This window comes from Bactrocera dorsalis, chromosome 6 (assembly GCF_023373825.1).
Source record: "Bactrocera dorsalis isolate Fly_Bdor chromosome 6, ASM2337382v1, whole genome shotgun sequence".
NCBI lineage: Eukaryota > Metazoa > Arthropoda > Insecta > Diptera > Tephritidae > Bactrocera > Bactrocera dorsalis.
In genome coordinates, this window is record NC_064308.1 from 31,193,185 (window position 1) to 31,216,223 (window position 23,039).

Consider the following 23,039-nt stretch of genomic DNA (forward strand, 5'->3'; position numbering starts at 1 on the left):
TATGTCAATGACGTCGTATATCTCGTACAGCTCATCGTTCCATCGAATGCGATATTCGCCGTGGCCAACGCGCAAAGGACCATAAATGTTTCGCAGAACTTTTCTCTCGAAAACTCGCAACGCCTCTCTGCACCATATAGCAGGACGGGAATTATGAGTGACTTATAGAGTTTGGTTTTTGTTTGTCGAGAGAGGACTTTGCTTCTCAATTGCCTACTTAGTCCGAAGTAGCACCTGTTGGCAAGAGTTATCCTGCGTTGGATTTCTAGGCTGACATTGTTGGTGGTGTTTACGCTGGTTCCAAGATAGACGAAATTATCTACAACTTCAAAGCTATGACTGTCAACAGTGACGTGAGTGCCAAGTCGCGAGTGCGACGACTGTTTGTTTGATGACAGGAGATATTTCGTCTTGCCCTCGTTCACTGCCAGACCCATTTCTTTTGCTTCCTTGTCCAGTCTGGAGAAAGCAGAACAAACGGCGCGGGTGTTGAGGCCGATGATATCAATATCATCGGCGTACGCCAGCAGTTGTACACTCTTATAGAAGATGGTACCTTCTCTGTTGAGTTCTGCAGCTCGAACTATTTTCTCCAGAAGCAGGTTGAAAAAGTTGCACGATAGGGAATCGCTCTGTCTGAAACCTCGTTTGGTATCGAACGGCTCGGAGAGGTCCTTCCCGATCCTGGCGGAGCTTTTCGTGTTGCTCAACGCCAGTTTACACAGCCGTATTAGTTTTGCGGGGATACCAAATTCAGACATCGCGGCATAAAGGGAGCTCCTTTTCGTGCTGTCGAAAGCAGCTTTGAAATCGACGAAGAGGTGGTGAGTGTCGATTCTCCTTTCACGGGTCTTTTCCAAGATTTGGCGCATGGTGAATATCTGGTCGGTTGTTGATTTACCAGATCTGAAGCCACACTGATAAGGTCCAATCAGTTTGTTGACGGTGGGCTTTAATCTTTCACACAATACGCTCCATAGAACCTTATACGCGACGTTTAGGAGGTCTATCCCACGGTAGTTGGCGCAGATTGTGGGGTCTCCCATTTTATGGATTGGGCATAGCACACTTAAATTCCAACCGTTGGGCATGCTTTCGTCCAACCATATTTCACAAACAAAAAATTTCATCGTCGGGCAATGGAACGTCTGCTCCATCGTCATCGATTGGGGTATCGGGTTCGCCTTCTCCTGGTGTTGTGCGTTCACTGCCATTCAGCAGGCTGGAGAAGTGTTCCCTCCATAATTTAAGTATGCTCTGGGCATCGGTGGCTAGATCATCTTGGGGGGTTCTAAAGGAGTATGCTCCGGTCTTGAAACCTTGTGTAAGCCGCCGCATCTTTTCATAGAATTTTCGAGCATTACCCCTGTCGGCCAGCTTATCAAACTGTTCGTACTCACGCATTTCGGCCTCTTTCTTCTTCTGTCTGCAAATGCGTCTTGCTTCCCTCTTCAACTCTCGGTATCTGTCCCATCCCGCACGTGTGTGGTCGATCGTAACGTTGCGAGGTAGGCAGCCTGTTTTCTCTCCGCTGCGACACGGCACTCGTCGTCGTACCAGCTGTTCTTTTGCACTTTCCGAAAACCAATGGTTTCGGTTGCAGCTGTACGTAAGGAGTTTGAAATTCCGTCCCACAGTTCCATTATACCGAGTTGTTGACGAGTGCTGTCAGAGAGCAGGAGTGCAAGCCGAGTAGAGAACCGTTGGGCTGTCTGTTGTGATTGCAGCTTCTCGACGTCGAACCTTCCTTGTGTTTGTTGACGTGCGTTTTTTGCTGCACAGAGGCGGGTGCGAATCTTAGCTGCAACAAGATAGTGGTCCGAGTCGATGTTAGGACCTCGGAGCGCACGCACATCTAAAACACTGGAGACGTGTCTTCCTTCTATCACAACATGATCGATCTGGTTGGTAGTTTTTCGATCCGGAGACAGCCAGGTAGCTTGACGGATCTCCTTATGCTGGAATCTAGTACTACAGATAACCATATTTCGGGCCCCGGCGAAGTCGATCAGCCTCAACCCATTTGGGGATGTTTCCTCGTGGAGGCTGAATTTACCGACCGTAGTACCAAGGATACCTTCTTTGCCCACCCTGGCGTTGAAGTCGCCAAGCACGATTTTTACATCGTGACGGGGGCATCTCACATAAGTGCGCTCCAAGCACTCATAAAAGGCATCTTTGGTCACATCGTCCTTCTCTTCCGGGGCGTGGGCGAAAATCAGCGATATGTTGAAGAACCTCGCTTTGATGCGGATTGTGGCTAGACGTTCATTCACCGCAGTGAATGATAGTACTCGGCGACGGAGTCTCTCTCCCACCACGAATCCCACACCAAACCTGCGCTCCTTTATATGGCCACTGTAGTAAATGTCACAAGGACCTACTCGTCTCTGTCCTTGTCCCGTCCATCGCATTTCTTGGACGGCGGTGATGTCAGCCTTTGTTTTCACGAGGAACCAGCTGGGCAGTGGCACCTTCCCAGTTAAGGGACCGGACATTCCAGGTGCATGCCCTCAATTCGTAGTCCTTATTTCGTTTGCCATGGTCGTCATCAAATGGGGGTCTCTCATCCGAGGCTGGTCACAACTATTCACTGGGGGTGTTTTTTTTACGTGGCGGGTCCCAAAACCCAGCGCACAACCCTATGCAGGGGATGTTTCGCCTTCTCACTTTAGCTCGCCTTCAAACGGATGTTCTTAGGCTACCCAGAGGATACTTGGTCAAAGACCGGAAGTCGTGAGCTGCTTGAGTCACATGTAAAAGAATCGTTTCTGGCCACCCCCAAGTGAATGGCAGTCAGAGAACTTTCCTCACTTGCGTGAACTTCTACACATGACTCCATCCTCCTTTTTAAGTACACACACAATCAATCACCCACATGTACACGTTAGTGTTGCAATCTGAGAACTCACTACTTTATTGTCATTTTTGATGTCAACTCAGAAAGTTTTGAAATACGACCGCTAATTCTATTGCTAACTGTAATTTAAAATACTATTCTCATTTTCACTCAATTATATTTAACAACTTTAGCAATGGATTAAAGCTTTATGAAAGGTCAATGTTTATTGATTATATGTAGATGGCATGGTGAATACAATCGAGATCATAGATCACTCCAAGAAGAATTTCTGGAAAGTCGTACAAAATCTTTCCTGATGATGTGCACAAATTGATCGTCATGTGACCTATCGTGAAATAGAGACAACTATAGACATAAGTGGCCACACAATTTGTCGATCGCTCAAAAAAGGCTTGTGCTGATTGAACGGGAGAAATGTTAACAAAATACAATAGCGGTGGTTCGAAACACGAAGCGCCCGAAATTAAAGTGCAGTCGACTGTATAAGTATTTCAAGATAAGCCCAATCCCAAGAAAAGTGGTTCGCGCACAAAGCACTTCCAAGCTAACGATTTCTTGTTTTTTTTGGAACAACTTGGTATATCGCAACTATACCATTAGAAGTACACTGTGAATTCTGAAAGATACTCATTTGCCAGTTGTCTCCCAAGAAATTAGGAAAACCGATAGGAATCCCTCTCATTACGGTAAAGTGAGCGTTCAGTTATCGACAGAAACAATTGCATTTTTGAGCACTGAAACCATCAATTTGATGAGTCACCCACCATACAGGCCACTAACTGGCACTCAAAAAAACCTATCAAGTGCCATAACTAAGATATAGGACTGTAATTTGGCACAGGAGTTCGAAGCAGATTCGGACACTTATGAGCTAAAAAATTTGAAAAAATGGACGTGGTCCCCTTCTAATCGTTCAAGCTAAAATAGAAACATTCGCTCAGAACAAATCTGTTAAGCACTCCAACCAACACTTTCAAAATCGATTAAATCGGATGATCGACCCGCCCACTCCCCGTACTGTAAAAACTACTAAAAGTGCGATAAATCAATTACTGTATACGCCAGAAGCATTATACTGTACTCCCGAGATGTTATGAGAGGACTTTATAAGAGCCATTGTCGAAAATGGACGATGGGCATGGCACCGCTAACATTAGGCACTCTCAGGACCTGCTCAACCGATTTTAGTCAAAGTCTCTGATATTCCAATGTTACACTGAAAAATTTTGCGAAACTTTTAACCACATATATGTTAGGTTTCTCAACGAAAATAAGATCGCGTATTTTGCTCAAAGCACTGTATCTTTTTGACTAAAATGGATAAAATTTGGCGAAAATTTGACTCAGCCCCTAATTGTTAGTGACTGCATGTGATGAAACACTGGGTACATTCCAGTAGTCTGTGGAATATTAGTTGTACGTATGTATTGGCAGAAATAGATAAAACCGAGTCAATACTACCAAAACTCCCGTATACTACTTATATTCATTTTTTTTAGTCAGCGAGTATTATTAAACTCTTGAAACCAGATGCTACAGAATATTATAATTTTGTTCACCTAATGGTTGTTTTTACATATGGCTCAAGCAGCTCATGACTTCCGGTCTTTGACCAAGTATCCTTGGAAGCCAAGAACATCCATTTGAAGGCGAGATAAAGTGAGAAGGCAAAACATCCCCAATAAAGGCTTGTGCGCTGGGTGTGGGACCCGCCACGTACAAAACAGTACCAATGAAAACTAATCGACAGCCTCGGATGAGAAACCCCCTTTTGATGACAACCATGGCAAACGAAATAAGAATTACGATTTGAGGGCATGCACCTGAAATGTCCTCTTTAGACATAGACTGACATCATCGCCGTCCAAGAAATTCGATGAACGGGACAAGGACAGAGACGAGTAGGTCCTTGTGGCATTTACTACAGTGGCCATATAAAGGAGCGCAAGTTTGGTGTGGGATTCGTGGTGGGAGAGAGACTCCGTCGCCGAGTACTATCATTCACTGCGGTGAATGAGCGTCTAGCCACAACCCGCATCAAAACGACGTTCTTCAACATATCGCTGATTTGCGCCCACGCCCCGACGGAAGAGAAGGACGATGTGACCAAAGATGTCTTTTATGAGCGCTTGGAGCGCACCTGTGAGAGCTGCCCCCGCCGCAATATAAAAATAGTGCTTGGCGACTTTAACGCCACGGTGGACAAAGAAGGTACTACGGTCGGTAAATTCAGCCTCCACGAGGAAACATCCCCAAATGGATCAAAGCTGATCGATTTCACCGGGGCCCGAAATGTGGTTATCTCTAGTACTAGATTCCAGTACAAGAAAATACATCAAGCCACCTGGCTGTCTCCGGATCGAAAAACCACCAACCAGATCGATCATGTTGTGATAGACGGAAGACACGTCTCCAGTGTTTTAGATGTGCGTGCGCTCCGAGGTCCCAACATCGACTCGGACCACTATTATGTTGCAGCCAAAATTCGCACCCGCCTCTGTGCAGCAAAAAACGCACGCCAACAAACACAAGGAAGGTTCGACGTCGAGAAGCTGAAAACACAACAAAGACAGCCGAACGATTTTCTACTCGACTTGCACTCCTGCTCTCTGAGAGCACTCGTCAACAACTCGGTATAAGGGAACTGTGGGACAGAATTTCAAACTCCTTACGTACTGCTGCAACCGAAACCACTGATTTTCGGAAAGCGCAAAAGAACAGCTGGTACGACGAGGAGTGAAGCGAGACGAATTTGCTGACAGAAAAAGAAAGAGGCCGAAATGCGTGAGTACGAAGAGCTTGATAAGCTGGCCGACAGGGGCAATGCTCGAAAATTCTACGAAAAAATGCGGCGGCTTACGGAAGGTTTTAAGACCGGAGCATAATCTTGTAGAGCCCTCAAAGGTGATCTAGTCACCGATGCCCAGAGCATACTTAAATTATGGAGGGAACACTTCTCCAGCCTGCTGAATGGCAGTGGACGTACAACGCCAGGAGAAGGCGATCCCGATTCTCCAATCGATGACGATGGAGCAGACGTTCCATTGCCCGACGATGAAATTTTTTGTTTGTGAAATATGGTTGGACGAAAGCATGCCCAACGGTTGGAATTTAAGTGTGCTATGCCCAATCCATAAAATGGGAGACCCCACAATCTGCGCCAACTACCGTGGGATAGACCTCCTCAACGTCGCGTATAAGGTTCTATGGAGCGTATTGTGTGAAAGATTAAAGCCCACCGTCAACAAACTGATTGGACCTTATTAGTATGGCTTTAGACCTCGCAAATCAACAACCGATCAGATATTCACCATGCGCTAAGTCTTGGAAAAGACCCGTGAAAGGAGAATCGACACACACCAACTCTTCGTCGATTTCAAAGCTGTTTTCGACAGCACGAAAAGGAGCTGCCTTGATGTTATTGATATCATCGGCCTTAACACTCTGCTTTCTCCAGACTGATCAAGGAAGCAAGGCAAATGGGTGAACGAGTGCAAAACCAAATATCTCCTGTCATCAAACAAACAGTGATCGCACTCGCGACTTGGCTCTCACATCACTGTTGACAGTCATAACTTTGAAGTCGTAGATAATTTCGTCTATCTTGGAACACCACCAACAATGTCAGCCTGGAAATCCAACGCAGGATAACTCTTGCCATCTTTGGACTGAATAGTCAATTGAGAAGTAAAGCCCTCTCACGACGAACAAAAACCAAACTCTATAAGTCACTCATAATTCCCGTCCTGCTATAAGGTGCAGAGGCCTGGACGATGATAACAACTGATGAGTCGACGTTCCGAGTTTTCGAGAGAATAGTTCTGCGAAAGATTTATGGTCCTTTGCGCGTTGGCCACGGCGAATATCGCATTCGATGGAACGATGCGCTGTATGAGATATTTGATAAAAGACAGCGGCTACGCTGGCTAGGTCATGTTGTCCGAATGGGCGAAAACACTCTAGCTTTGAAAGTATTCGACGCAATACCCGCCGGAGGAAACAATTGAAGAGGAAAATCTCCACTCCGTTGGAAGGACATGGTGAAGAATGTAGCGAAAAGAAGAAACGACTGGCGCAATGTTGTTAACTCGGCTATAATCGCGTAGGCGATGTCTACGTTATTAAAGAAGAAGAATTTATATATAAATGATCAGGATGACGAGGAAATTTGTAATCAGGTTTACTGTCTGTTTGTCCGTACAAGCTGTAACTTGAGAAAAATCTAGATATTTCGGATGGTAACCCCCTCACTTCCCATATAACGGTACTGTTAGAAACTATTGAAAGCGTGATAAATCTAGTTATTGATTGATACGCCTGAGACATTTTATTTTACCACCGAGATGATATGAGAGACCTTTATTGGAGCCGGTGTGGAAATTGGGCGCGTGGCACCGACCACTTTTTGGTGAAATCCCATATCTTGGGACCCGGCCCAATTTAGAACGAGGCATTCTTCTTACATTCTTATATCACAGTGCGCAAATGGGAGTAATCGGGCAACAACCACGCCTACTTCCCATATCGCACAATTTTAAATTCCACTTGCATCGTTCAGTTTCCAGTACACAAATCAAGAAGTAAGTAACAGAGAACGGCATCGGCTGAATGAAAAACATTCGTACGCACTCAACAGCCGAATAATCACACTGTTCGGATCAGCCGATCCAACATGCATGCGCTCACATTTTCGTTGTTGATTTTAAATTCACTCGGGTGTTTGCGATTTTTTGTTTCACTCCGAGTTTGTTCGGCTCGTGTTCAATATAATGATTTCGGACGCTTGCTCATTCGGTTCAACAATCATTGTTTTGAACAAGAACAACACTCAACTCGCAAAAATCAACTCGTATGATTTTACTCATGCGCGCAGCAAGCGGCACTTTTTCTTCACAGATGAAACGTGAGAAGAACGAAAACAAAAACAAGCTACAACAACAAGCTGCAGTTCGTGGAACGCATGGGGCTTGCATAGAAATTGTTACTGTACATGCACGCTCACATCGTGTCGTCTTGTCGCTAATAGTTTACTCATAATCAATCAACTCAAATTGAACTGAATGAGGCTTTCGTCAACACATGCTTATTTTTTTTAACGCTGACTTTTGTTCAGTGAGTTGAATTGAGTGAGAAATTTTGAACCGAAGACTCAAGATCCTCGGAATGATGTGTATGGCAAAATTAGTTGATTTTTACTCATCACTCTGGTTTTTTCAGTGAGTTAGGTTGAATGAAAAAGTTCGCGTATGAGTAAATCAAAAAAATTGTGATTTTTGCAGTTCTCTGGTAAGTAATATAACGAGATAATACTTTGCTGGAATAATGTAGTTAGTGTGTGCTCCTTACGGCTAAAAATTGTTTACATCAAACAAAAACTGTTCAAGCCCCTAGGTACTAAATATTTGGACCCGCGTACCTAGAGTTTACTTTTGATCAAAAATGTCCCTCAATGTGTGAGATATATAATTGAAATTAAGGGATAATCCTTCCCGTATACTGGTAGATCTGTATGTCAAAAATGGGTTAAATCGGGCCAGTACTTCCCTTAGCCCACATATATCAGCCAATATATGAGTTATTTCAACAAAAATGAGTAACATGTTTTACAATAATGATATATGATGATGATTTTCGTTTTTCTAAAAAACCTTATGCCGAATATGTCGGTCAGAGTGATATTTAATATATGTTTTAAGGTGGGCCAAAAATATTTTTTATTTTTATTTTTCTTAGTCACCATGAAAATCTCATCCGACATGACTAAAAACAAATTCTGATAAGACCTGAGCTCTTAATATTAATATTAAGAGGTGCCTCATCGACATTTTTGATTTCCCATATAAATAACACAGGAAATTTTGTTTATTTTATTTGGATTTTTAATGTACACAAACAAATAATTGGTAAGCGAGAATAAACACTTATTCTTATAGGAAATTTACCGATCTACAAAAAAGGTCTAGAACATTTTTTGGCTGAGTCTACACATTCAAAGTTATTCGTAGTTAAAGTCCAACAAAAATTATAAAAAATGATTTCCACAATTTTTCATCTTATATTACAAATTGATGGCTAATAAACATAACAAATCATATTTTTCGTAAAACTTATCGAGTGTTTAGCGATGTAACCATAGAATTTTCACAAAATATCGATAATCGTTTAATAAAATCAATTTTTTAAGTACCTAATTTAAACAAAAACTTAGAACTCTACTCTGTGTGAGCGATGACTTAGAAACATTAATCGTAATTATTATCTTGGAATTCACCTATGTATATAGAAGGCTCACGTGGAGAAAACACATCTCTAGTAAAATAACATGTATGAAGATTAGAGCTACAAATTTAAATTGTCTTTTAAATAAAAACTCAAAACTTAGCCTAGACAACAAAGTGCTTTTATATAAGCGGTCATGAAGCCGATTTGGATGTATGGCATTCAACTGTGCAACTAATATTCATATATTACAAAGGTTTCAATCGAAAATGCTTAGAACAATCACGTGTTCACCATGGTACATGCGTAACGAAAATATCCATAAAGACCTTGGTATCCCTATGGTAAAGAAAGAAGTAGAAGACAGCAGAATTAAATAAATATCTAGGATCTGAGATCAACCAAACTCTTTGGCTAATGCTTTGGTACATTCCGGTGATCAAACACGACTTAAAAGAAGAGATATGCTATAAGAATACGTGTTTATTCTCGCTTACCAATTATTTGTTTGTGTACATTAAACATCCAAATAAAATAAACAAAATTTCCTGTGTTATTTATATGGGAAATCAAAAATGTCGATAAGGCACCTCTTAATATTAATATTAAGAGCTCAGGTCTTACCAGAATTTGTTTTTAGTCATGTCGGATGAGATTTTCATGGTAACTAAGAATAATAAAAATAAAAAATATTTTTGGCCCACCTTAATGTGTATGTATATATAAAGGGGTTTTTCGGCAATATAGAAATTGATGGCAACTTTGCGTAGCTTGCACAACTATTGTTATGCCGGCTGATGCTGTTGCATGATGCTTATTCAAAACTGCGCAGTGAAATATTTGCATTTCTAAACTAAAAATATGCGAAATATTTTTAATCACTACTATTGTTGCTGAATTGGAAAATAAAATAGAACATTTTCTCTTAAAAAGACACGAAAAGAGAATGAACCGTTCGAAAATAAACAAGTTATTGTTGCGAAAAACTTTAATGTTAAACGGTTGATTCTAAAAGTACCGAACTAGTTCAAAATCATAGCAGGTTATCCGAATGACGTCTTTTTTAGCCATTTTCGAATGTCGCGCGACTCCCCTACGGTTTTATAAAGTCAATTCATGAATTTATAAAATACGAACTCATAAATTTTTCCACAGGAATTGAAAGTAACCATTCAACCATTTTGGTTAGCAATCGACGCGGGAGTACTGGATGCTATGTGGAAAACTGCTTATACTCGTATGTTACCTTGTGGAGGTTGGTAAATACCACTCAAAGATTCAGGCAATTAAGCGACCTCTTTCACATACCATTTTAATCAAATTGAAAGGTAAATTTTGTCCATTTCATCTTCTTCAAAGTAATCCTCTCCCTCTGCAATACACTTATGCCAACGAATTCAGTCATCATAGCACTTGGGAAAATCCTTCGTCGTGATGGCTATCAGAGACCTCTTCAGAACGGAGATCCTCAGTGCGCAGCAGCTGAACCAACCAATTAATTGCGAGTGTGCTTCTGTACAATTTTATAAATATATACATTAGGGTGTGTCATTCTGAGGCAACCTTTTTTTTCAACTGAAAAACATTCGAAAATGTGTAAAAAAAAGTCACTCAAAAGATGAGCTCTTAATATTAATATTAAGAGGTGCCTATTTCAAATTTTCTGTTTTCCATATATAAATTACATGGAAAAAAAATCATTTTTTTTGTGGTGGTTATTGTGTGGAGGTTTTATATGTGCCCCGATAGCTGCCAGTAGGACTCGACTCCGATTCTACTCGAAAATCGAGTTTTCTCGTAAAATAATCGATTTTTAAAAATCGATTTTCAGTAGTCGAAGTGGATTAAGAATCGGTTCTTGACATTCGAAAAATCGGTTATTTTACGAGAAAACTCGATTCTAGTAGAATCGGGATCGAGTTTACCATCCCTACTGGCAGCCATCGGGGCACATATAGTTCAATTTCTGTATACACGTACATACAATACATATATTTAGTATATCATTACGATAAAAAATTTTGCGTCAAATTTAATTTATTTGCATAGAATAACTCATCAAGTTATTCTCATTATAGTTTATTGTTTTTGCAAAAAACACCGGTTGCCAAGCGGTCATAAGTAACTTACGGTTAAAACGGAAATGCCGAAAATAAAACTGTTTGGAATAACAGACACTATACATACATATATAATATATGCACCTATTTGGTACACATGCGTTTATATTTGCACATTGAACATACGTATATTTATATATTTATTATAAACTCAACCTTTTGAAAACATTTGAGTACATGCCAATAGACTGTACTCACATACATACGTACATATCAGAGGCCTGCACGATTAAGGTAGGCATCGTACGATTACGTTACTAAGTAACACTTCTGACGATTACCACGATGCGAAGGTAACATTGCGCATCGGCATCGCGGCATCGTGGCATCGTACGATTACTATCTGGTATCGTCAATGGCAAATGAAACGCTATAGTCTTACATGATGTTAATTCGTTGCTGGCTCGACAACGACTGAACAATAGAGCAGAGCCGCTCAAAATAATGCGCAATTTATTTACCAACGCATACAATCACACATTTGATATCTGCTAGCGTATGATTGTGTGCGCGCGCTTGCTTAGTACACTGAGTGAAATCGTGCTATTTGGTTATTTTGTTATTAAAAATTTAGAAAAAAATAAAAAATTATGGTTTTTGATTAAAAAAGCAATTAAGAACAACAATAATTTTAAGTTAATTTTTTTAACTTTCCATGATTTTTTCCATATCGACTTCAAGATCGTAAGTTTTGATTCTCATTAAGTCCTCTATATGCTTATTCGAAACTGAATTCCTGTATTTCGAGTGTATTTTCGACGCTGGCAGAATTAGCGTCATAGCGTACATGCTTCGACTGCATTTGCTTGCCTATACTCCGAGTATAGGCATGAAAAATTTTGAGCGGCTCTGCGATAGAGCGTAAGCGTACGTGTGAAGTTAGTTTCCACAATTGTTCTAAGACAGTGGTCGGCATGAGAGGATTTGTCACTGTGTTGGTGAGCACGAAAAAAAAGTAGCCCAGTGAGAAATTGGAATTAAAATTAAGCAATTTTTATTATTAATTAATAGTATAATGAAAATTAAGGAATTGTCTTTTGAGGATATATTCCCTATTATCTTTAAAAGACTTCGAACATAAAAGGCATTGCATGGCATCAAAGGCATTTAGAATCATAAAATATTTCTCGCAGGACATATTTCGTTTTGCGCTATGATCTTGCGCAATGTTAATTCGTTGCTGGCTCGACAACGACTGAACGATAGAGCATAAGCGTACGTGTGAAGTTAGTTTGCACAATTGTGCTAAGAAATGCCGACCACTGTTCTAAGAAATGCCGACCACTGGTAACATGTTAGTAATCGGCGATGCCCGCGATGCCGATACCCTCGATGCCGATGCCCACGATGCCAAAGTACCGTTACGTAGCGTGTACTCGCCGCATCGGCATCGCCGCTTGCTAACATGTTACTTTTTTAATTACTCGTGCAGGACTCTGGTACATATACATATTTACGGGATATAACGAGAGTGCATATTTACAAACCGAAGTGTACATACGATTATTTCGTTTCTCAATTCCGTTTATGCGCGCTCGCTCCACTGAGTAACAATATACCCTGCCAACCATGAGCGGGTAAAACACCAGATAATCAACGGGTAACATGGTGGTAAACATATAGAATGTTTCTTAAGCCGGGTAGATATTTTACCTACTCACGTACGTATACATGTGATCACAGAACAAAAAATAACCCGAAAATGTGCGTTGGTGTGAGTGAATAGAGAAAAAATGTGTAGTTGTATTGAAATATTGTCACAAGCGGGTAGCCGTGGTTGGCAGGGTATGCACGCTTGCATATACACTTATACATAAGTATATACATATATATGTATAATTATACCATACGAGGGTACCTCAAAATATTATATACTTTTTAAACGGTTCGGTAGAAAAAGGATAAAATATTAAAATATGTATTTATATAAATACCCCTTGTGCTTTGTAAGCAAAAACAAGCAGGATTCCGTATATACATATGTACAAAAAGCACTGATCTCTTATACGAACACTCAGTTGCAAATACATACAAACGGATTCGTCTATATGTATACTAGAGTGGGTCAATTTGTATGGAGCAAAAAAAAATGCACCAAGCGGTTATCAAAATCGTAAACTACGATGAATTCTAAGATAATTTGCCCAAGAAACCATGGCTCTAAAATCAAAACGGAGCCTCCGGTTTTTAACGAGAAACTTTTCATTTTGTTTTTTTTTTTTCAATAAATAAAATGGAAAATAGTAACAACTACTGGAGCCGAAAACATAAAGCAGTGACCGTACAGAAAAATACCGTTATATGGGAGGTGGCCGTAGTTTTTGCCCAATTTTAATCATTTTCATAATCTCACCTAACTAGGTACAATCTAAAATGTGTACCAAATTTAGTCGAAATCGATAAAGAAGTTCCAGAGATTTACATATGCACTCAAAAGTGGGCGGTGACATGCCAAAATTTTCATATTGTCGAATTTCTGGCTGTAATACAACACCGAATACCAAACTCAAGATGTTTCCCTTCAACAGTTATTAAAATTTCCGATCTTTAGTGTTTTCAAAAATTACCGTTATATGGTAGGTGGGCGTGGTTATTATCCGATTTCGATCATTTTCCATATATCCCTTAAGTAGGCATTGTGTAATATGTATACCAAATTTGAACGAAATCGGTGGGGTGGTTCCAGAGATATGCATATAAACTCATAAGTGGGCAGTGCCACGCCCCCTATAAAAAATTTCTGTACTGTCGAATTTTCTGCTTAAATACAACATCACATACCAAATTTGAGCAAATTAGCTTCGATAGCTACAAAACAAACAAACAATCGACAGTGGAATAAGAATTGGATTTTTTTTACAAAATACAATATACGAAATTTTCTCGCTAAAAACCGGAAGCTCGATTTTCATTTTAGACCCATGCTTTCTTGGGCAAATTTTCTTAGAATTCATCGTAGTTTACGATTTTGATAACCGCTTTGTCAAGAAAAAAATTGACCCACTCTAATGTATACCCTATAAGACATACAAACACAGACACAAAACAAATTCGGTAATACTTTTATACTCTTTTTCGAAATTAATTAAAACGAAACGCGTTATTTAATTTAATCCGATAAACAAATTAAAATAAAACAAAACATTTTACAATTTTATTATTATTTCGCTTTGTAAGCAGCAATTCCAATTAAAGTTAATCAGTTTACACTGAAAGAAGTTATTTCGTTAATTTATTGTCTCTAAATGAACGCAGATCCCAAAGAATCTAAATCTGCACAACTGCTGAAAGTTCCAAAAATGATTTCGTATGAAAAAAGTCCATGTACACCTGCAGAAGCTACACGCTCAAAGCAAGGTGTTACAAAACTAAAAAGGGGAAAAACTTTATATACAGTAAATTTATTGCTGAGAGTGACAGTTTTATAAAATACTGCAATCGATTTTCATTTTCGCCAATTCAAGATAATTTTGAATAAAGCTACAATAACTAAATTCGCCCAACTCTAATATTATAGGAACTTCTGCCGACAGTGTGCAGTACTGTTAAAAGCGCGACAAATCAATAAAATTTTACATAGAATAGTTCATAGAATTCTTTTCACATTCTTATTTCACATTGGGAAAATGGATGGAATCGGTAAACAACCACGCCTACTTCCCATATATGTAGAAAAATTTTAAATTCCACTTGAGTCGTTCAGTTTCCAGTACATAAAGTAATAAGAAATCAATATAACGGAATAAAACTTCACACGAACAAAGTCTTTAGTGTGTGCCACCATATGACCGAAAATTGTTTAAATCCAATTAAAACTGTTCAAGCCCCTAGGTACCGAATAATTAGACCCCGGTACCTATAGTTGACTTTTGATCGAAAATGTCGGTCAATGTGTGAGATATATAACTGAAATTAAGGGATAATCCATCTCTTATAATGGCATATCTATATGTCAAAACTGGGTTAAATTAAAACACGTAGAGACATGGCTCCTTTCATATAAAGATGACGCATTACTTTTAGTTATAAAAATACCAATTACACTCGTTAAAGCAGATCTAATACTAATAACGCCATTACCTAATAGGCAACATTTTGAAATGATAGGATAACAGAAATATGCAATTACAATAGGAAACAAAATACAGTACAATCCGTTTATTATGACATCGAAAGGAATTGACAAACACGTCATAATAAGCGGACGTCATAAAAAGCGTTTTATGATATGAAAAACTATTTTTATGTAAATATGTAGGTACTTAAGTATTTTAAAACAGAAACATAGTAATTAAATATGTATACATACATATTAAATTCAAATCAAAATTGCACATAATCAGCACATTATAACGCATACAAGTGTATTTTTTACTGTAAGTAATCTGTAATTTTTGTCTGCTTTTGTTTTTTCATTTTATTGTAAAAACAGTCTCTAATACTATTGTGTATAGAAGACATAGCTATGGTCAAATTATCATTTTCAATATTGCTGTGAACAAATCTTGATAATAATTCTGCAGCTTTTAATGCCTCTTCTGCGGTAGGTAATGGTTCTTCCTCGACTTCCTCTTCCCCATCACTTTCGAGTTGTTTCTTAGCACTAATGTTCTGTACGATATTTTCATCGGTGGGTTCTTCGGATGTGAGGAGAGCGCTACCGACGTCAACATAATCTTCCCACATTTCCGGTGCTGCTAAAGAATCTGAATTTAGTTTTCGTGACCACAAAGATAAAGGAATGTCATTTTCTTCATCGAATTCAAGTTCTGATATTTGAATAGGTAAACCGTCGTGGCTTTCAATGAATCCTGCATGTTTGAAACAGTTACGAATGGTACTTTGTGACATTTTATTCCAGGCATCATTAACCATCAGAATTGCATCTAGTACCGTTATTTTTGTAGAAGAGTTGTTTTCATTAGCATCAAGACAGTTAATCATTTTGAGCACAAGGTTCTTCCTAAAATTCGGTTTGAGTGATCGTATTATTCCCTGATCCATTGGCTGTAGTACTGATGTTTTATTCGGCGGAAGGAAAGCAAGTGTTATAGACTTTAAATCAGTAACATTTGGATGCGCCGGGCAATTATCAACCAGCAATAGAATCTTTTTCTTCTTCTTCACCAAATCACGATCCCAATCACGAAGCCATTTTTCAAGAAGTTCTGACGTCATCCAAGCTTTACGATTGTTAGCATAATCGACAGGTAATGATTTGACACTTCTAAAACATCTTAGTTTTTGTGACTTTCCAATAATGAGCAATTTCTTTTTCTCTGTGCCACTCATATTAGCTGCTACCATGACAGTTATTCTATCTTTCGACAACTTACCTTCACTACAATTTTCACCTTAACATTTTAAAGTTTTATCCGGCATTAATTTGTAAAAAAGCCCAGTTTCATCAGCATTAAATAACTCATCATCAGAAAATTGTCTTCGTAAATTCGGCCACACAGATATCAACCAGTTTGTTGTTGAATTTTGATCAACAGACGAAGATTCACCGACAATTTTTTCCGCCGCAATGTTATGTCGAACTTTAAAACGACTGATCCCGCTTGCAGAACAATTGAAGTTGGTGAATACCAAAACGCGCGGCAAAACCATTTGCCTTTTCCTGTAGCATAGGGCCGCTGACAGGTATTCCTTTGTTTCTCATGTTTTTAAACCACTGAATTAATGCTTGATCAACATTTTCTTGTCGTGATTTTCGAAGCCTCTTCGGTTTCAAAACATTTGAATTGAACGATTGCTTAATGCGGTTCTTGTTTTTAAAAATTCGCCAAATTCCTTTGCGAAAAGTTTGAAAAAGTAATACATTTCTCGGAGATAAAAATAAATCAAGAAAAAAATAGAAACAAGTTGGAAGAATTAAAAATACACAAAAATGTAAATTATGACATAAGCATACTAATAATATTATTAATAGCAATAGGAATATTGGTAAAATGTATAATATATAAGAGAAATAAAAATACAAATCTAAATGTAGAGCTACAAATTCAACCTCTTTCAAATGAGGAAAACACAAAAAAAAACAAATACCATAATTGGTCCAATGTCAAGTCCAAAACATGAACAAAATAAAATAGAAACAACAATGTAACTATACTTTTATAATCATTACTAGCAATAAAAAGAAAATTTTGCAGCATTAAAAATTAGATATTCAATGGAGACCTTTAAGTCTAGGGCTCAGCGGTAAATTTAATTACCGATATAATCGCAAAACAATACGGGAAATAACATCATATACGTACATATGTATATATTGGGTTGTCAAAAAAGTCTTGCGGTATTTTTATTGAATCAATTCGTACATACATCAAGCTTCTTGGTGACTCCAAGCTTCTTCAAATGGTTTATAATGATTTGATGACTACTATGCCGGTCTCTTTCGACCAATTCAGCGATTTTATCGCAATTTTCGACGACAGGCCTTCCGGAGCATGGCGCATCTTCGACCACCTCTACACCAGAACGGAAACGTTGAAACCATCGTTGTGCGGTGGAAATGGAAACTTTATCGGGTCCATAAACTGCACAAATTTTATTGGCGGGTTGAGATGCATTTTTGCCTTTATCGTAGTAGTACTGTAAAATATGCCGTATTTTCTATTTATTTTGCTCCATGTTTGCGACGCTATAACTCACTAACGCTATAATTCACGAACTCAGAAACGACAATCAATCAAACACGTGTTAGCGCGTGAAATGAGCTTTCCAAAAAGGTATAGCATGACCCGATGCGACGAATAAAACTAGAACTACGCGCTTTCAGCGCCAACTACCGAAAATACCGCAAGACTTTTTTGACAACCAATATATATATTGTATATAACCAAATAAATTATTATTCTTTGCCTTTAAAACTTACCTTCGTGTATACAAATACACACAATCCACAAAACAAGAAAAAACGTTAACTTCGGTTGCACCGAAGCTAAATACCCTTCACAGGTGCATTTCTGTTATAATAGTAACTATGTGTTCAGTTTGTATGGAAGTATAGCTTTTTAAATTAAAACACGTAGAGACATGGCTCCTTTCATATAAAGATGACGCATTACTTTTAGTTATAAAAATACCAATTACACTCGTTAAAGCAGATCTAATACTAATAACGCCATTACCTAATAGGCAACATTTTGAAATGATAGGATAACAGAAATATGCAATTACAATAGGAAAGAAAATACAGTACAATCCGTTTATTATGACATCGAAAGGAATTGACAAACACGTCATAATAAGCGGACGTCATAAAAAGCGTTTTATGATATGAAAAACTATTTTTATGTAAATATGTAGGTACTTAAGTATTTTAAAACAGAAACATAGTAATTAAATATGTATACATACATATTAAATTCAAATCAAAATTGCACATAATCAGCACATTATAACGCATACAAGTGTATTTTTTACTGTAAGTAATCTGTAATTTTTGTCTGCTTTTGTTTTTTCATTTTATTGTAAAAACAGTCTCTAATACTATTGTGTATAGAAGACATAGCTATGGTCAAATTATCATTTTCAATATTGCTGTGAACAAATCTTGATAATAATTCTGCAGCTTTTAATGCTTCTTCTGCGGTAGGTAATGGTTCTTCCTCGACTTCCTCTTCCCCATCACTTTCGAGTTGTTTCTTAGCACTAATGTTCTGTACGATATTTTCATCGGTGGGTTCTTCGGATGTGAGGAGAGCGCTACCGACGTCAACATAATCTTCCCACATTTCCGGTGCTGCTAAAGAATCTGAATTTAGTTTTCGTGACCACAAAGATAAAGGAATGTCATTTTCTTCATCGAATTCAAGTTCTGATATTTGAATAGGTAAACCGTCGTGGCTTTCAATGAATCCTGCATGTTTGAAACAGTTACGAATGGTACTTTGTGACATTTTATTCCAGGCATCATTAACCATCAGAATTGCATCTAGTACCGTTATTTTTGTAGAAGAGTTGTTTTCATTAGCATCAAGACAGTTAATCATTTTGAGCACAAGGTTCTTCCTAAAATTCGGTTTGAGTGATCGTATTATTCCCTGATCCATTGGCTGTAGTACTGATGTTTTATTCGGCGGAAGGAAAGCAAGTGTTATAGACTTTAAATCAGTAACATTTGGATGCGCCGGGCAATTATCAACCAGCAATAGAATCTTTTTCTTCTTCTTCACCAAATCACGATCCCAATCACGAAGCCATTTTTCAAGAAGTTCTGACGTCATCCAAGCTTTACGATTGTTAGCATAATCGACAGGTAATGATTTGACACTTCTAAAACATCTTCGTTTTTGTGACTTTCCAATAATGAGCAATTTCTTTTTCTCTGTGCCACTCATATTAGCTGCTACCATGACAGTTATTCTATCTTTCGACAACTTACCTTCACTACAATTTTCACCTTTACATTTTAAAGTTTTATCCGGCATTAATTTGTAAAAAAGCCCAGTTTCATCAGCATTAAATATCTCATCATCAGAAAATTGTCTTCGTAAATTCGGCCACACAGATATCAACCAGTTTGTTGTTGAATTTTGATCAACAGACGAAGATTCACCGACAATTTTTTCCGCCGCAATGTTATGTCGAACTTTAAAACGACTGATCCCGCTTGCAGAACAATTGAAGTTGGTGAATACCAAAACGCGCGGCAAAACCATTTGCCTTTTCCTGTAGCATAGGGCCGCTGACAGGTATTCCTTTGTTTCTCATGTTTTTAAACCACTGAATTAATGCTTGATCAACATTTTCTTGTCGTGATTTTCGAAGCCTCTTCGGTTTCAAAACATTTGAATTGAACGATTGCTTAATGCGGTTCTTGTTTTTAAAAATTCGCCAAATTCCTTTGCGAAAAGTTTGAAAAAGTAATACATTTCTCGGAGATAAAAATAAATCAAGAAAAAAATAGAAACAAGTTGGAAGAATTAAAAATACACAAAAATGTAAATTATGACATAAGCATACTAATAATATTATTAATAGCAATAGGAATATTGGTAAAATGTATAATATATAAGAGAAATATAAATACAAATCTAAATGTAGAGCTACAAATTCAACCTCTTTCAAATGAGGAAAACACAAAAAAAAACAAATACCATAATTGGTCCAATGTCAAGTCCAAAATATGAACAAAATAAAATAGAAACAACAATGTAACTATACTTTTATAATCATTACTAGCAATAAAAAGAAAATTTTGCAGCATTAAAAATTAGATATTCAATGGAGACCTTTAAGTCTAGGGCTCAGCGGTAAATTTAATTACCGATATAATCGCAAAACAATACGGGAAATAACATCATATACGTACATATGTATATATTGGGTTGTCAAAAAAGTCTTGCGGTATTTTTATTGAATCAATTCGTACATACATCAAGCTTCTTGGTGACTCCAAGCTTCTTCAAATGGTTTATAATGATTTGATGACTACTATGCCGGTCTCTTTCGACCAATTCAGCGATTTTATCGCAATTTTCGACGACAGGCCTTCCGGAGCATGGCGCATCTTCGACCACCTCTACACCAGAACGAAAACGTTGAAACCATCGTTGTGCGGTGGAAATGGAAACTTTATCGGGTCCATAAACTGCACAAATTTTATTGGCGGGTTGAGATGCATTTTTGCCTTTATCGTAGTAGTACTGTCAAATATGCCGTATTTTCTATTTATTTTGCTCCATGTTTGCGACGCTATAACTCACTAACGCCATAATTCACGAACTCAGAAACGACAATCAATCAAACACGTGTTAGCGCGTGAAATGAGCTTTCCAAAAAGGTGTAGCATGACCCGATGCGACGAATAAAACTAGAACTACGCGCTTTCAGCGCCAACTACCGAAAATACCGCAAGACTTTTTTGACAACCAATATATATATTGTATATAACCAAATAAATTATTATTCTTTGCCTTTAAAACTTACCTTCGTGTATACAAATACACACAATCTACAAAACAAGAAAAAACGTTAACTTCGGTTGCACCGAAGCTAAATACCCTTCACAGGTGCATTTCTGTTATAATAGTAACTATGTGTTCAGTTTGTATGGAAGCTATATGCTATAGTAGTCCGTTCTGAACAGTTTTTTTGGAGATTATATTGTTGCCTTAAGCAGTAATCCATGCCAAATTTCGTGAAGATACCACGTCAAATGTGAAAGTTTTCCATACTAGCCCTTGATTCCGGTCGTTCGATTTGTATGGCAGCTATATTCTATAGTGAGCCGATCTGAACAATTTCTTTTGATATAACATTATTTCTATAAACAATAAGTCATACCAAAAATTCGTGAAGATATATCGTCAAATGAGGAAGTTTCCCATGCAAGCATTTGATTCCGATTATTCAGTTTGTATGGCAGCTATATGCTAAAGTTAACCGATCTGAACAATTTCTTCGGAGATTACATTGTTACTTTAGAAAATAATCTATACGAAATTTCGTGAATATATCTTGCCAAATGTAAAAGTTTTCCATACAAGAACTTGATTCCGATCATTCAGTTTGTATGGCAGCTATATGCTATAGTTAACCGATCTGAACAATTCCTTCAGAGATTACATTTCTGCTTTAGAAAATAATCTTTACCAAATTTCGTGAATATATCTTGCCAAATGTAAAAGTTTTCCATACAAGAACTTGATTCCGATCATTCAGTTTGTATGGCAGCTATATGCTATAGTTAACCGATCTGAACAATTCCTTCGGAGATTACATTTTTGCTTTAGAAAATCACCTATGCCAACTTTTGTGAAAATTCATTGTGAAATGTGAAAGTTTTCCATACAAGAACTTGATTCCGATCGTTCAGTTTGTATGGCAGCTATATGTTATAGTCGTCTGATATCGGCAGTTTCAACAAATGAGCAGCTTCTTGAAGAGAAAATTACGTTTGCAAAATTTCAAAACGATATCTTAAAAACTGAGGGACTAGTTCGTATATATACAGACAGACGGACAGACAGACGACGTGGCTTAATCGACTTAGCTCGACATACTGATCATTTATAATATTAACTTTATAGGGTCTCCGACTCTTCCTTCTGGGTGTTACAAACTTCGTGACAAACTTAATATACCCTGCTCAGGGTATAAAAATATATACATATTTATTCAAGTATTTACTTGCTAATTATTCTGGCAATAGCGCTTCGGCTTAGTAACTGTGAAAGGGATACTTGCAAATGCAATACCGCTTCAGATTATTCAGCCGTGAGAGGGATAAATGCAAATTATTCGGGCAATACCGCTTCAGCTTATTAAGCTGTGAGAGGGATTGCTTCCAAAAAAGTAAGCAAAGGCATAAAGAAGAAAAAGCATAAAAAAGAACTAATACAAACATATGTACATATATACATATCCGCAAACGAATTATACGTACCTAACTAAAATTGATATATACATACATATACATAAATTAGCACTTTTAGTGCATATTTCTAACCGCGAATACATAAACGCGAAGTATTAAAGGGTGATTTTTTAAGAGCTTGATAACTTTTAAAAAAAAAAAAAACGCATAAAATTTGCAAAATCTCATCGGTTCTTTATTTGAAACGTTAGATTGGTTCATGACATTTACTTTTTGAAGATAATTTCATTTAAATGTTGACCGCGGCTGCGTCTTAGGTGGTCCATTCGGAAAGTCCAATTTTGGGCAACTTTTTCGAGCATTTCGGCCGGAATAGCCCGAATTTCTTCGGAAATGTTGTCTTCCAAAGCTGGAATAGTTGCTGGCTTATTTCTGTAGACTTTAGACTTGACGTAGCCCCACAAAAAATAGTCTAAAGGCGTTAAATCGCATGATCTTGGTGGCC

The 23,039-nt window shown here is 37.9% G+C and overlaps 3 protein-coding genes across 5 annotated transcripts in view; 1 reads left to right on the forward strand and 2 right to left on the reverse strand.

Annotated features, from left to right (window-relative positions):
• LOC105231504 (protein pangolin, isoforms A/H/I/S) overlaps window positions 1-23,039 on the forward strand; it is a 454,601-nt gene that overhangs the window by 412,082 nt on the left and 19,480 nt on the right. The window lies entirely within an intron of this gene.
• On the reverse strand, window positions 15,574-16,509 carry LOC125779737 (tigger transposable element-derived protein 4-like). Its single transcript, XM_049461008.1, has one exon. The coding sequence runs from the start codon at window positions 16,507-16,509 to the stop codon at window positions 15,574-15,576; it is 936 nt and encodes a 311-aa protein (XP_049316965.1).
• Window positions 17,225-19,568, reverse strand: LOC125779738 (tigger transposable element-derived protein 4-like). Its single transcript, XM_049461009.1, has one exon. The coding sequence runs from the start codon at window positions 19,566-19,568 to the stop codon at window positions 18,633-18,635; it is 936 nt and encodes a 311-aa protein (XP_049316966.1). The 3' UTR covers window positions 17,225-18,632.

What these genes read in the sequence shown, in the direction of transcription:
- LOC125779737 (XM_049461008.1), bottom strand. Translation starts at nt 16,509, where the DNA reads ATGGTAGCAGCTAATATGAGTGGCACAGAGAAAAAGAAATTGCTCATT.
- LOC125779738 (XM_049461009.1), bottom strand. Translation starts at nt 19,568, where the DNA reads ATGGTAGCAGCTAATATGAGTGGCACAGAGAAAAAGAAATTGCTCATT.